The 16,465-nt window shown below is 41.2% G+C and overlaps 1 protein-coding gene across 1 annotated transcript in view; it reads right to left on the bottom strand.

Annotated features, from left to right (window-relative positions):
• Positions 1–16,465, bottom strand: part of lama5 (laminin, alpha 5) — a 300,746-nt gene that overhangs the window by 58,518 nt on the left and 225,763 nt on the right. The window contains exons 39-47 of the mRNA XM_043710073.1: positions 13,043–13,147; positions 12,769–12,852; positions 11,708–11,938; positions 10,711–10,824; positions 8,547–8,674; positions 8,322–8,402; positions 5,415–5,629; positions 2,981–3,081; positions 1,532–1,712 (exon numbers count right to left, since the gene is read on the bottom strand). Coding sequence (XP_043566008.1) covers positions 1,532–1,712; positions 2,981–3,081; positions 5,415–5,629; positions 8,322–8,402; positions 8,547–8,674; positions 10,711–10,824; positions 11,708–11,938; positions 12,769–12,852; positions 13,043–13,147 — 1,240 coding nt within the window. The remainder of the gene's footprint in view (positions 1–1,531; positions 1,713–2,980; positions 3,082–5,414; positions 5,630–8,321; positions 8,403–8,546; positions 8,675–10,710; positions 10,825–11,707; positions 11,939–12,768; positions 12,853–13,042; positions 13,148–16,465) is intronic.

The following is a 16,465-nucleotide window of genomic DNA, read 5'->3' as shown; positions in this document are numbered from 1 at the left end:
CTACATGTATCTTTGTGTGTCTGTGTATGTGTTGGGGTGCATGTGTGTTTGGGGTGTGTGCCTGCCCACATGTATCTGTGAGAGTGTGTGTGTGTGTGTGTGTTGGGGTGTGTGTGTGCCCATTTGCGTGTGTGTGTATATGTATGTATGTTGGGGTGTGCGTTGGTGTGTGTGTACACACGTGCGTGTGTAATATCGGCCCCTCTCCCAGTTCTCAGCTCCTGTGAATCTTGTTATGGCCTTTATTATTTCCCAGACATACCCTTTTGCTATGGCACAAGGTTTGTGCTAATGGATTACAGTTTAATCATTCGCTAATAACCTGGACACAGCAAGACAGGCTCGATGGGTTATTGCACTCCCTTACACTGAGAAAGTAACACTTCATTTTCTTCTATGTTTCAACCCATTCACAAAGCAGGAGAATGACACAGCTGGAAGTAATTTTCAAAAAGGTTCCAATCACTTCAGTCTACAAAATCCAGCTTTGGAGAAATTAAATCATGGCACTAGCTGAAGTGAAAAATACTACAGACCTTGCATCCCAAATCACTCCCTTAATATGCAACGACAGATAATCCTAAGTGATTTCTCGCCAAATAAATGCCTGGTCTGTATCCTGCCTCAAAACATCACCAAGCGCAAATATTTCAAACGATACATTTTCTAAGCAATTTTTTTGTGTGTACAAATCAGAAGTATTAAACTATTGTCCTTTAAACTATTTGATGAGGCAGAGATAGAATAGGCAACATGGTGTCAGTTGTAGTCAAAAAGTGTTGTGTTGGAAAAGCACAGCAGGTCAGGCAGCCCCTCAGATGCTGCCTGACCTGCTGTGCTTTACCAGCACCACAATTTTTGACTCTGATTCTCCAGCATCTGCAATCCTCACTTTCTCCATGGTGTAGCAGACAATCACAAAGGCCGTGTAACCCATGCTCAGCAAACACTAAGGAAAACTACTTCCTGATTTATGTCATTCTGGAGCTGGCTGAGGGCATTTAAAGACAAAGAGATTCTCATCTTCTAAGACATGACTGACCCTCTTGCTCAAACTGAAGTGCCACAAGTTCCTACAGATATATTTTGTTCAATTAACCATTTGTACTCTCACTTGGGTAATTACTCCACTCTACGTGTGCAAGTTGTTACAAGTAGCCAGCCAGCATTTCACTCCTGACTTGCATGCATACTTAATACAGAACTTAGAATTGGAATCAATGGAGAAAACCTGCCTGAATCCTTTTACATAAAATAAGGAAATTGTATGATGGAGGAAACTGCTGAGAATGAGGCAAGCTGGAGTGGAAATTCGTGACGATCCTTGGGTTTGCAAGACTAAGTTGTAAGGGAAAACAAAAGTCAGAGGAAGGTGTTTTAATACGCCTGTCCTGGCTGAGAATGAGTGCAGACCAGCAATTAGCCAGGGTTTGATGCTATACTTTTTTGCAGCACTGCAGAGGGTCCAATTTCTCATGTGAATAGGCGAAGGGTTGTATTTCCCCAATCCACAATTTACTGTGGCACTTACTTCTGCATCCATTTGAAGAGTGGCTCCAATAGCCTGGGGCACAATGCTGACACTGGAGTCCACTCGCGCCAGGCATGCACGGGCACTGGCCAGTCTGAATGTCACAGGTTTCGTCCCGAGAAGCAATATCACAGGAACACCTCTGGCAACCAGTGCAGCTGTCATATCCATAATATCCAGCCTACGCAGAGAGAAAAGTGAGAGAAAACAGGAACTTCCCCATGTCTATCAACAGAAGTGTTCAGATATAACTAAACCCACATGACATCTCCATGTCACACACAGAAAACACAAACTGCAGACCTTTCAACAACGAACCATTTAGAATGGAATGACCACTCTGAAATTTTGGCTTTGACCACATTTCTAGGGGGACCAACAACGGGTCCCTTAATGTAACTAAATGTCCTCATAGAAGAACTCTGAAACAAAATACGATGCAAAAACACTTAAGGATATATTAGAACAGACTACCAAATGCTTGGTCAAAGAGGTAGGTTTTAAAGAGTGTCTTAAAAGGAAAAAAGTGAGGTTGAGGAGGTGGAGAATGCAGGGAAGGAATTGTCCACTCCATCGCCAAAGCAGCTGAAAGCCTGGCAGCCAATGGTTGGGTGTTTAAAATCGGAGGAAATCAATCAGGAGGCTAGAATTCAATCAGCTCAAATACATCAAAGGGCTGTGTGGATGAGGGAGATGAGAGAGATCAGGAAAGGATGGGGAAGAGGCCATGGAAGGATTTTAAACCAAGAATTCAAATTCCATTATCGAGATGTTGCTCAGCCAGGAGGGATATAATTCTCCAAGCTCACTGATGTGGCTCCCAAAGTGATCCAACAGTGAGGCATTTATTGTGTCAGTTCTGGATATGTTGCAGACTAATTTAAGAAAGACTGTGGTGATTAGTCATTGCTATTTTATCATGTGACTTCCAGGATGAAGAACACTGGAACGGAGATGTAAAACAGTTCATGGACTCCCTGTTCTCTGGAGATTAATTTGTATCACAGGGACAATACAGGTAGTCTTTTACTAACTTAAATTTTCCTTCTTTTCACTACCTACCCATGCTGCTTTTATTTTTTAAATTGCTGTGTAGGGCCTATACATTACACTGTACAGTCTTGATAAAACTGCTGTGTGGCTGTGCATGCATATATCTTAAAGGGAACAATGATCTGTTTGACTTGTTTGCTGTACTTTATAAATTGCTATGCAGTCATACAGCTTAGAAGGACCATTTAGCAATGTTTAAGAACACTAAACTCCACCCTGCCTCCAAGCACACTGCACTTAAATTCTAAAACATCGTGAAAGAACAACACTGTTTTTAATGTTTCAGTATTGAAGAAATCACTGCGGTCATGATCCAATTCAATAGGGTCAGTCAAATACTGATCAGAACAGTGATAAATATGACATCCTGTCAGAGCTAATGAATACTGCACATACCTCACATTGGTCACAGTGTGGTCCTGTCACACCAGGTTTGCATTGACACTCACCAGTCCTATCATCACATGATTCTGTGCCACATGGTGAACAATTGCATGCTGTAAAATCATAAAATACAATAAATGGAAGAGTTACTAACTTTATTCACATTACATGGGTTAATCTTCAATTATTACAAGTTACGAACGCCAAGATTTAAGATACTTTTTATTCCAAAAGAATATCAATTGAAACTACCCCATGCAAAACTGATTCCTGATTGATAACAGATTAAAACATGCTTTGTGCTCAATGATTTTGTGGTAGCATGCTTATCTTGGAGTCAGAAAATTTTGGGTTCAAGTCACTCCAGGAGTTGGGTACATAAGCCAAGCTGACACATTTAGTCCTGTCTTCCCTCTCAGGAAGATACAGAAGTTTTGAAAGCACTAATGTCCTGGACAACATGCATCCGTCAATTAACACCACCATATATAGCTTAAGTAATGATTTGCTGCAGACAGAGTGGTTCCCATTGCTGCCTACAAAACATTCAAAGTGCTTTGGGATACTGAGTATATGAAAGCCATGATATAAATTGAAATTCTTTTTCTCTCTTTCTTCTGGTCAATGCAAGGTTAAAAAATTGCAGAACATTCTATTGGCTGGATAAGTTAAAGACAACAACATCTTTATATCAAACCTTTAAAGTAGGAAATGTGCCAAGCTTCATAAGGAGGTTGGGACAAGAAGTTTCACTTAAGGGAAAAAAGAATGGAAATCTGGCATCACTCTCCAAAAAGGGTTTGTACACTGGATCAATCTAAAATTTTCCAAAACCCACATTGATAGGTTTTTATAGGGAGAGGATGTCAAGAGATATAGAGTAAAAACAGCTGGATGGAGTACAGATTAGCCAGGACCTAACTGAATGAAAACACAAGCCTGATGGCCTGAACGGTTAACATCTGCTCCCATGACCCATGATTGGCTGCATTCTAAAGGCCAACAGTTTCGGATGGAAAAATCATCAATTATCCAGTCCTTCAATAGATGATACATTGAAAGATTACAGTTGTGAAGGGAAGTGGAGTAAGAAACACAAGTCTATCCAATTTTTCCATTGTCCTCGAGATGTCCTCTGTCATTCTACAGCCCCCATGATGCATTAGCACACTCACCACATGAACTCTAATGATATTTTTGGAGAACTGGTGTAGATTTGAAGGCCATTAAATATACTTTTTTGGATCCACATTGAATGGACAAAGGGTAAAGTACATTAGATCAAAAATACATAAAAGTTCAACATAAAAATAAAGATCTTTCCAATCAATAGGAACCTTCCAAAATTACTTTTTACAGGCTTGACTTGCATTAACATTGATATATTATGATGTGAAATGTGATTATGTTTTCAAAATGACTGTGCTTAGACATTGGATTGTTTTCCCAGTTGGAACAGGACTGAAAAGCTGGAACTAGGCAAGCTGGAAAAGTTAGGCCAAGCAGGGCTGACCGATGCCAAGAAGCAGATCCATGGCTAGCAGTTCAAGAAGTGAGCGACACGTAGCACGTGCTGGTTTGTGCATCCTTGGATTGGGTCAGCAGCCTTGAGGGATTCAGGATTAAAGCCCTGATTTAAGGCATTACTGGCTCCACTGGCAACTTGCTCTAACTTTTACAGATATAAAAATCCAAGCAGTTCTGGCATGGGCTTCATTTCAGCATGTGTAACACAGACTGATGTACAAAGACAGACAAACACACACACAGAATTATATTGCATCTGGCCATGACTTTTCAAAGCTATCAGCAACACTTGGCTGCACGAGTCAATATGTCCATTTATACAATGCATTTATGATGCTCAGGTCTGCAGTCTTTTGGCTGCACTTGCTCAAGGTGGATGTTCCATGGGATTGGGGTTAGAGCAGCTTTTCCACCCAGAACCCTTAAGCCAATTCAATTCCCCAGGCAGTAGCTCACACTGAAATGCAGCTCCCGACCTCAATCTCTTCCATGCAGCTGGAGGTTGCTTGGAGATTGGGCATTTTACCTCTGTAGAAAATGAGTGTTCTCTCATAACTGGACACTACTTGCAATTTAATGATCGTCAAATTTTCCTTTCCTCTAAGGAAAGCACAAACTGCTGGAGAAACTCAGCAAGTCTGGCAAGCACCTGTGGAGAGTTAACAATGTCAATCTGGTATGACTATGCTTCTGGGGTTCTGAAGAAGTCATATCAGTCTCCAGTATTTCTCTCTGCACAGACATTGCCAGACCTGCCAATTTTCTCCAGCACTTTCTGTTTTTATTTCAGATTTCCAGTGTCCACAGCATTTTACTTTTATTTGAGTATTTTCTTTTCCTGCTGAATGTTTTATTTTTTCAAAAAATGTCATTATCTGATCAAATTTCACACATAAGTAGATTGGTAAATATAACGTACGGGCACAGTCCTTGGCTATCACTGCATCTCCATAGAAACCTGGTGCGCAGAGTTCACAATGAGGCCCAGCTGTGTTATGCATGCAGCCTAGACAAATGCCAGTCAGTGAATCACAATTACTGAAGAGCATATTAGAATCTGTATTGCTGTTACAGTTGCATGGTCGACATTCACTGCCCAATACCATTGGGTTTCCATAGTAACCTGGGGCACACCTACACAGGAAAGGAGAAAACCATTATTAGAGCTAGTCAGCAAGAAATAAAACAACACAAACATCCTGCCCAAGTTTTACTGATAAAAGATTAAAATATTTGAGCATTTGGATACTCGAATGATAGGTGTTTACAGCATGGAAACAGGCCATTCGGTCTACTATGTCCGTGCTGATCATCAAGCACCTATCCATTCTGGTCCCATTGTCCAGCACTTGGCCTGTAGCCTTGCATGTTATAGCACATCAAGTGATCGTCTAAATACTACTCAAAATGTTGTGATGGTTCCTGCCTCTACTATTCTTTCAGGCACTGAGTTTCAGATACCCATCCACACTGGGTGAAAAGAAAAATTCTTCCCTCAGTGCTTTCTAAACCATCCTCCATTTACCTTAACTCTGTGCCTCCTGGTTATTTATTCCTTTATTAAGTGGAAAGGTTTCTTCCTACCTCCATAAGAACATAACATATAGGAGCAGAATTAGGCCAGTCAGCCCATCGCGTCTGCTACCCCATTCAAACATGGCTGATATATTTCTCAACCTAATTCTCCTGCCTTCTCCCTGTAATCTTAAATCCCCTTATTGATCAAGAACCAATCTTTCTGTCTTAAATGCGCTCAATGGCATGGCCTCCATGGCCCTCTGCAGCAACAAGTTCCACAGTTTCACCACCCTCTGGCTAAAAACACTCCTCCTTACTTCAATTATTGATTCATAAATTCATAGAGCATGGCAATCAACCCTTTGGTCCAACTAACCCACACCGACCATGTTCCCAAAATAAACTAGTCCCACTTGCCTACAGGTTTGCCCATTTCCCTCAAAGCCTTTCTTATTCACATAGCTGTCTAAATGTTTTTTAACTGTACTTGCATCCCCCACTTTCTCTGGCAGTTCATTCCATATACATGCCATCATGTGTGTGGAAAAGTTGCCCCTCAGGTCCTTTTTAAATCTTTCTCCACTCACCTTAAAATCATGCCCTCTACTTTTGAACTCTCCTATTCTAGAGAAAAGACTTTGGCTATTCACCTTAGCTATGCCTCTCGTGATTTTATATCTCTCTATAAGGTCACTCTTCAGCGTCCTATTCTCCAGGGAAAAATGTCCCAGAATATCCAACCTGTCCTTATAACTCAGTCCCAGTAACTTCCTTGTAATTTTTTTCTGAACTTTCTCCAATTTAATAACATCCTTCTTATACAGGGCGACCAACATTGTACATAGTACTCCAAAAGTAACCTCACTAATGTCCTGTACAATTGCACATGACATCCCAAATCCTATTCTCAATAGTCTGAGCAATGAAGACAAGTGTGTCAAATGCATTCTTAACCACCCTGTCTACCTGTGACCTGAACCCCTGGGTCTCTCTGTTTGACAACAGTACTCAGGGCACAACCATTAACTCTAAGTCCTGCCCTTGTTTGTCTTACAAATGCAATACCTCACATTTATCTAAATTAAACTCCATCCACCACTCCTCAGTCCATTGTCCCAATTGATTAAGCTCCCTTTGTAATCTTAGATCACCTTCTTCACTGTCTACTATACCACCAGCCTCTGTGTCATCTGCAAATTTACTATATTCTCATCCAAATCATTTATACAAACGACAAACAATAATGGATCCATGCGAATCCCTGCAGAACACTGCTGGTCACAGGCCTCCAGCCTAAAGGGTCATCCATTCACTCTGAGGCTGTGTGCTCGGGACCTAGTCTCTCCTACTAGTGAAAACATTTTCTCCAAGTCTACTCTCTCCAGGCTCTCTACCCATTCTATACCCCTTAATTTTGTACACATCGATTAGGTCCCCTTGCACCCTCTCAGCTCTAAGGAAAACAACCACAGATTGTCACATCTTTCTTCAAAGCTGAAATGCTCCAGCCCAGGGAACATTCTAGAGAATCTCCTCTGCAGTGCAATCATTTCCTTCCTATAGCGTGGTGTCCAGAACAGCACAGAGTATGCCATCTGTTGATACTGTTGTGGGATTCAATAAATACATCTTTTACACGCCTGAGGCTGACTTAAGCACTACTAACCACAGTTCTCTGGGAGAAAGAACTCTTATAGTTTCACTAACCTTGAAAGTGAAGGAATTCATCCTCATGTTAACCCTAAATGACTGTTCCCCCCCCCGCCGCAAGATCTAAATTCTGCAGCCAGATGAAACATTGTTCTAAGAACTTTATTGTTCAGCAAGATTGTTTCTTAGTTTCATCCCGGGTATCAATTTAGTGAACCTTCATTGCACTGGACGTGTGCTCTGTCAGGTAAAAAGACCAATACTGTACACATTACTCTAGTTGTGGCCTCTCAAAAGCCTGAAAAAAAAAAATCAGAACCAAAAATAACACTGAAGATCTACTTTGAAAATTCATTACCTTCTTGCTTAACCTCCCAATCGAGAGTTCTGCTGTCATAGTTTACAATTATTTACTAAATTGATTACCCTGTACTTTGCTCTAAGTTACTCTCAAAAGACAAATGGCCTGAAAGTTTTCTCCTACTAAGTAGGAAGATCCATCTATTCCAAATAAAATTGATAAATATCAGATTTAAGCAAATAGTTTTTAAATTATTGGTCAACGGAACAAATAGATTCTATAAGAGTCTCCACCTCCATTATTAATACAGTTTAATAATGCACCGTTGGCTGCCCTCAGTCACACATAAATACTGACCTTTCACATTTTAAACCAGCATAGCCTGGCTTACAGAGACACTGTGTACGATCTCCATGATTGATACAATCCTTTGCAAAGCTAAAAAAGATGTTCAAGCAAAGAACAGAAAACACATGATTTAAATAAACTTACAATTGAACTCAAAGAAAAATGTTGAGTTTTCTTTTTAAGCACCCTTCCCGCCACACCCAAGCTGAGACCTGACAAAATGGAAATACATACTTGTTCGAAGAAACAGTGAGGGGGCAGGGACACTGAACACAAAGTGATGCTGCTCCAAATGTGGCATTTTCAACTAAGCCAGTCTTGCAGCGCTCACAGTTCTCTCCTTCAGTGTTATGCTGGCAGTTCTAAGGGGAAAGAAATTTTGCATTTAAAAATATTATCAGTTAAAGTGCTTCCAAAATGTCCTTTGGAAAACAAAACAAATCAGAGGTGCAGAGGAGCTTCACCTATGGTGTGCAGATGGTAGAGCACCCTTTAAGATCTAATGAGTAGTGATCGATTATCACAAGCATGACCTACAGAGGCAAAGCCAGTTCAGATGGAACAATCCGAACCGGTAATATCCAAACAGGAAGTGATTCTGCTCAACGGGTACTGAAGAATAAGCGACAAGCTTGGCATCTTGTCTCCAAACATGGGTCTCACCTCCTTCATTAATGATGAATGCAACATCAATAACACCAAACTTACGGAGTTTAGAAACCTTAAGACTATAAAAGCATTCAGATGGCTCAATCATCAAAAGCAAACAATTCTATCTTACATGGAAATTTCAAACCATTATTATAGACTTCTAATGTTTATAATCTTTATTTGTTGCAGGTGTTGACCTAATGGGTGCATTATTACTTTACAACAAGCTGACATAAATAGATTTGGCAGTTTTAAAATGCAATTTTGCTGCATCATTTATTTGATCTCATAACATAAAACATTCAGGTTTGGGACATATCTCATGAAATGAATGTATCTATTTTTGTAATAATTTTTCCCTCTCATTACAACTTCCTAAAGTCAATGTTGAGTTCAACAATTTTAGATTATAAACACTGCCCCTATTATCAGGTGTAGGTAATCGTTCTGCTGTTGTTATTTACACCTTCTCTAGACCCATCTTTTGGTTCCTCATTTGTCCCATTACTGCTGGTTTTTGCCTTGTGTCATTTCTTTCACCATTCCACCACTTCTCACCTTCATCTACCAAACATATTCTTTTATTTTTGTTCGGCATTCCATTATCTAAAGAATTGATACACCTCCAACATTTCATAATTCAGATTAGGGAAACAGCAGGTGGACTTTCCTGAGTATTTTGAGACCCTGACATTGGGACCAAGCAGAGTTCCTGAACCTGAATTCATCATGAGCCAGGCAGCTGGAACCGTTTCCCCAAATGTGGCCTTTTAGTTGGCCATCTCTGGAAAAAAAAGCTTCATCTTTCTGGCTCCCTTTTCCTTTCATCTGCCTCATAGTTGACCACTTTCACACTTGCCATCCAATTAAAGACAGCCCCCTCAAGCGTGGTAGGCTGACAAGAAGCCATCCAGAACTTGAAAGGTTGACAGCCCCACCAGCAGAGGTCAGTATGTGGGGAGCTGTGAGGGTATCTCCACTCACGTAGGGATTATGACAGGCCAGAATGGTTAGGGCTGTTAGACAAGACGAAAGCTGTCTGCAGTAATGGGATTTCCATAATTGCTACCTTTCATTAAATGGACTCTACAGCGCCAGTGGAACTCCAGAAAACTGGAAAGAACATCTCTATTCTGATTGTCATCTCCACATGATGGACAGATGTCCAAATCGCCCATACTTGTGGCTTTAAAGATGCAAACACTCTGCCCAGTGGGCACTACCAGCACTGAATTGGGGAGCCAGTCCAATGTGGCCCCAACCCTCTATTTCCCCACCTCCCCAGCCCCCAATTGTGCCTCTTCATAATCCATCCCATCATTTCTGTTCCGTTTTCTACAAATGGTCTCTGAGCTATTAAGACCATAAGACCATAAGACATAGGAGCGGAAGTAAGGCCATTCGGCCCATCGAGTCCACTCCGCCATTCAATCATGGCTGATGAGCATTTCAACTCCACTTACCCGCATTCTCCCTGTAGCCCTTAATTCCTTGTGACATCAAGAATTTATCAATTTCTGCCTTGAAGACATTTAGTGTCCCAGCCTCCACTGCACTCTGCGGCAATGAATTCCACAGGCCCACCACTCTCTGGCTTAAGAAATGTCTCTGCATTTCTGTTCTGAATTTACCCCCTCTAATTCTAAGGCTGTATTTTCTCTTATTTAAGTATTTTACAAGGCATGCTCATGGATCACTTATTAATTTGCAATTCAACAAAATGAACAGGATAATTATTAACACTTACGACACATATTCCTGATCCATCGAGGCACTGGTCTGAGTGGCCATTGCAGTTACAAGGCACGCACTTACCCAGGAAAAGACCCTTTGTATCTCGATAATAGCCTGGTGAACAGTCCTATTGGATTATTTTTAAAAATAAAAGGGGTTAAGTAATTTTTGAAAACATTGGCTGGTAATTCTGGATAATCACACTGCTGAACCACAATGAAAAATCACCTAATTAATATTTTATTCAAGTTTCAATGTCAGACCCCTTCTGTAAACACACTGACACATTCACTCTCATAACCCCTCATGAGAAACCCATTTGAATGAATGGGATGAAATATTCCTCAGCATTTTTACTGGTTGATGAGTAGTCATTGTAGGTAAGGGCATTAGGGTCAAAATGGAGATGTAGCAGGTAAGTGAAGTTGAGGTAAAGACCAGTTTATGTTTTAATTGAATAATGGAGTAAGGTCAAGGTGTAGGGTGGTCTGCTCTTAGTTACAATGTGCAAATTGAATCTAGTTCACAGTTCAATGGAAGAGAGCTCGATTAGCCAAAATCCATTAGGCACAGTAAATGGAAACATTGCCCCAACTTTGTGGCCTAGTATAGGAAGCTTTACGTCATGTTTGATTTTTGTTTTCCCTGAACTACTCGATTGATGGCACATCAGTGTTTGTTTTACAATTTGTTCACCTGGTGGGGAGCCTCACGTAATTGGGATTGGATGGACCTCATAGGACAACTCGTCAAGGAAAACTGGACCCTGTTTTACCCTGCATCTACCCTGTTGATGCACTTTGAATCTGCTTCTATTATGACTAGCAACAGCTCATAATCCTCAAGGTGAAGTATTGGATTTAAACAAAAATCAGTTCCAGATTTGGAGAGTTCAATGAAGTTGACAACCAATAAATGTAATTTTTAACAAAAGATTGATGCACGTCAATGATCAAACTGGTAAAGAATCACCACTTTATTAAATCGACGAAGATACGAATGTGGCCTACCTGACAGGAATCCCCCATGTAATTAGCTGGACAGTGACAGATTTCTACATTGCTGGCCACACTCCCTTCTCCAGTGTCAGAAGCTTGCTCAAGTATCACATTCCTCAGTGCAACAAGCTTGGCCAGTTGGGAGTGAAGGGCTCGAATCTGAAGACCATCCAGGCTGGCCAACACCATCATCATTTCTTCTCTGGACACAGGGTTGTGTGTTTGCGCATGCCTGAAATTACTCTGCTCAAAACAAAGAGAACATACTGCACGTTAGCAGCTGCGCCCGTACCAGAATGACCAGAAAGAGAATCGAGTCACTGAATTGAAAGGCGCTGCTGTTTTAAGGTCATTGCTTTTTACAGTATCTAATCAGTCCTTCATTAGCGAGTGTTACATTAACCTTCATTGCATACTGCAGATTCTCACTTCTTTAAAATATTATGGTGGGCGAGTTCAAAACCTGGGGCATATTTTTCAGGAGAGAGGAGAAAGAATTAAAACGGATATGAGGGGCAACGTTTATACATGGAGAGAGGTTCATGTGTGGAGTGAACTGCCAAAGAAAGTGGTGGATTCAAAAGACATTTGGATATGTTCATCAATAAGAAATGTTTGGAGGGATATGGGCCAAACAAAGGCAAGTGGGACTAATTTAGTTTGGGTACATGGTCGGCGCAGACTGATTGGACCAAGGGTCTATTTCCATGCCCTGTGACTGAATGACAAACAAAACCATCAAAATGCTCATTGAAGCCACATAAATTCACACTGCCAGGATCAAAGTCCCTGTGTGAAACAGAATAGGGTTCCTTTTGCCAGTAATCTGCACTTTGGAGTCAAGGGACACAACTCCATCTCTGCATTTAGAGCCTCACTATACATAGCAAACACATGAGAACACATAATGTGGTCTTTTTTAACTCCAAAAAGTTAAAGAGACATAAATTGCTAAATTTTGTACTGTATAATGGTTAGTGTACTTGTACACAACAGTATTCTTATAACCAATATTTATAAAATAATAAAGGAGTAATAAACAAAAAAAGCAAATAAAATGCTTTATCTCAAACCTCCACCAATTGAAGCCAACTTTCATGCAGTTCTCCAGGTGCTGGATAATCCTTTGCTACATACATAATGGTCATTTGGTTGCCCTGTTGAATGAAGTAGAATGATCAAATATTGAAACACTCCAGACAAAACAAAATGACGTTAGCATGGCAGATGGACACATGATTCCTTACGAACATTTAAAAATCATCAGATCTGACAGTCTGCCAAGTCCAGCACCACTTACGAGCAGACTTGGACTGTGCCATTCTTTCAGGTTTTACAAAAACTGACCTTCAAAATTACATCAGGGCGAGATTCAACTGGTAAAGAGATGATGTCACCACGTTGCACTTCAGACCGAAGCTGATACATCAAGTGTCCTCCGTATGATGAAATCTTTGAAGGAGAAAAGTTTGTGTCATATTTTTAATGGCGGTTTAGCTGGAAAATTAAATATTGAACACTGAAATATGGGTTTGTAAACATAACATTTATGAGTTTTGAGAAGATTTGTAGCTCAGGTTGAGGTTCTGAATGTAAGTTTGCTCACTAAGCTGGAAGGTTCATTTTCAGACATTTCGTCACCATACTAGGTAACATCACCAGTGGGTCTTCGGTGAAGTATGGTGTTATGTCCTGCTTTCTATTCATGTGCTTAGGTTTCCTTGGGTTGGTGATGTCATTTCTTGTTCTTTTTCTCAGAGGGTGATAGATTGGGTCCAAATCAATGTGTTTGTTGATAAAGTTAGAATTGGAATGCCATGCTTCTAGGAATTCTTGTGCATATCTCTGTTTGGCATGTCCTCGGATGGATGTGTTGTCCCAGTCAAAGTGGTGTCCTTCCTCATCTTGATTGTACAGCCATGTCTTTTTGTGGCTATTTATTGTTCATGTATCCTGGTGGCTAGTTCTGCCAATGTAGCGTTTGTTACAGTTCCAGAAACCCTAGCCACTCTCCCCTACACCAAAGACATCTCGGAAATGACTGCCAGACTACTCATCAGACCTCTTGGCATCATGGTAGTGCACAAACCCACACACTAAAACAGCAGCTAATGAACTTGAAATACCCCATACAAACAACAAGCAAAACAAATGTTATTTACAAAATACCTTGCAAGAACTGGAACAAATGCTACATTGGACAAGCAGGCAGAGTATTAGCCACCAGGATGCATGAACATCAACGAGCCACAAAAAGACATGACCCACTATCACTAGTATCCTTACATTGAGATGAAGAAGGACACCACTTTGACTGGGACAACACATCCACCTGAGGACATGCCAAGCAGAGACAAATATGAGAATTCTTAGAAGTATGGCATTTCAACCAGAACTCTATCAATAAGCACATTGACTTGGACCCCATCTACCACCCCCAGAGAAAAAGAACAGGAAATGATATCACCAACCAAAGGAAACCTAAACACATTATAGAAAGTGGGACATAATACCAGTGCCTCACCAGAGGCTCACTGATGATGTTACCTAGTATGGTGATGAAACATCTGAAAATGAACGTTCCAGCTCAGAGAGCAAACATACGTCCATAATGTTTAAAAAATTGGATTGATGTGAGAAAATGGGTACTGAGTAATGCTAAACAACATGCAACGTGTTCCCTCTCATTCTGCCCTCAGACAGCACTGCTGGCAAAATGGTTAGGGCACTGTCAACAAATAGTCTAAGATGCATCTCAGAAACTAGCACTGGATCCACTTCTAATGCAGAAACTCGTGAGCATTTCAGATCCTTTTCCATTCGATCAGACTGACTACATGGATTGCGCTGGGCTTGTTATGGCTCGTGTTCCCAAGTCGATGAGCAGCCATTACCGGCTTTCCTTGAACAGGCAACCGGAGGCTGCCATCAAAAAGATCTAACAACTTAACTGAGAATCATGAAGAGCACTGCACTCTACTAGACTTCATACTGAAAGGAAGGTCACTCTTGACCATTGCTTTGCCTGGTCTCCTCCATCTCTCTCCATCACCCTGACACTCCATCACTAGAGGACCTCCGGAGTCCAAGAGCTAGTGTCCCCTGTTGTCTCACATGCGTCTTCTTCAGGACCACAGCACAAATCCATGAGGACGGACATAGCAAGCAAGCCAGACTTATTCTCATTTCATGAAAGGGCCAATCTTGAATGACCCACTTGCACATCAGATTTAAGCAGCCGATCATTAATGTCATGGAACCAATTTCAGATCAATAATACTGTGTGACTTTAACAGAAGTTAATAAACAGTGACAACTTCTTGACAGCAAAATGATTTTCAAAGGTTGACAAGGGATTTAAAACAAATTTAGCAGAAGCTAAATTTTTTTAACCTCTCTTCTGGACTCTTTCCCTGGCCAGGAGCCAACCCCCCGAATTGGTAAGAATCCAGTTTTTCTTCTGAAAGAAAAAAGATAAACTTACCACTGAATGGACAAAAGCACCTAATTAAGTACCTTCAAAATTGCCCAAGAACTTGTTTAATAGTCCAGCAGCAAATCAGATTACAAACACGGCCCACTGGGGGCAGTGTTGTGATAACAAAAGGAGAAATGAAGGGGGTGGGAAAACAAGGGAAGTGACTAAATTGAAACAGCGTTGATGAGGTCATAATACACTCCAGGCCTGTCGTGCCCACCTCTCTCTGAACGCTTTGAGTGTACTGTTGGACACTGCATCACAGACAAAGGACACCCAGGCATGGATGTAGCCTCGGAAGAGAGGCAGACAATTGGGAATTATGGCCCGCTGCATTGACCTGTTGATGTCTGCATTAGCCAGGCCCAGACACAGGCTCTGAAGGAGTTGCTCCAATCCAACAGGGGCAGTGTAAAAATCACAATAATCAAAAGGTTGCCACACTGGGGAGGGGGATAAATCAAAATGATATTGAAGGGAATGTATCCTAGACCCCACAGTTCCCATCTCTCTAAGAACCAAGCTTTTAAGAATGAAATTCTCCAAGGTTCTTTTGATAGCAACTTTCAAACAATTGACTATTTAGAAGAACAAGGGCGGCAGCAACATGGGAACACCATCAGCAAGCCACTTACTATCCTGACTCGGAAACAGATTACTGTTCCTTCAGAGTTGCGAGGTCAAAATCCTGGAACTCTCTCCCTAATTGCATTGTGGGTCTTCCTGCAGCATATAGACTGCAGCAGTTCAGCACCACTTTCTGCAGGGCAACTGGGGACATGCAATAAATGTTGCTGCAGCCAGCAATGCCCATATCCCATTACAGAACTTCTTTAATAGCAGAGGCAGCTTGAAGGGCTAAGTGGCCTTCTCCTCTATCTAACTTTGACATATTTTCTAATTAATCTGCTCAGACATGCTGTTACACAATCTTGGAGTATGTGGGACTTGAATCTGGGCCTCCTGCTCCTGCACCACAAGATTTTGACAGTGAATTGTTTTTGTTTAGAAAGTTAACCTATTTTTCTAATCAACCTATTCAGAGATGTTATTACATACCTCTGGAGCAGGTGGGAATCCAGGCCTCCTGATCCAGGGGAAGGACACTACCCTGAGCAGGCCCCCCACTTTGTGAGTGAATTTAGAAATATACTCCAATGAGCTCTCAATCAACTCTGGAGCTGTCCTGGTTCACCCTGAAAGGAATCTACATTTCAAACACTAATAACTGGGTTTTTTAAGCGGCTGATGCACACGAGTATCATTCCAATCAATTCTGAAGATGGGTCACT

The sequence above is a fragment of the Chiloscyllium plagiosum genome, chromosome 20 (assembly GCF_004010195.1).
Source record: "Chiloscyllium plagiosum isolate BGI_BamShark_2017 chromosome 20, ASM401019v2, whole genome shotgun sequence".
Lineage (NCBI taxonomy): Eukaryota > Metazoa > Chordata > Chondrichthyes > Orectolobiformes > Hemiscylliidae > Chiloscyllium > Chiloscyllium plagiosum.
This window is presented reverse-complemented; position numbering and strand designations above follow the sequence as displayed.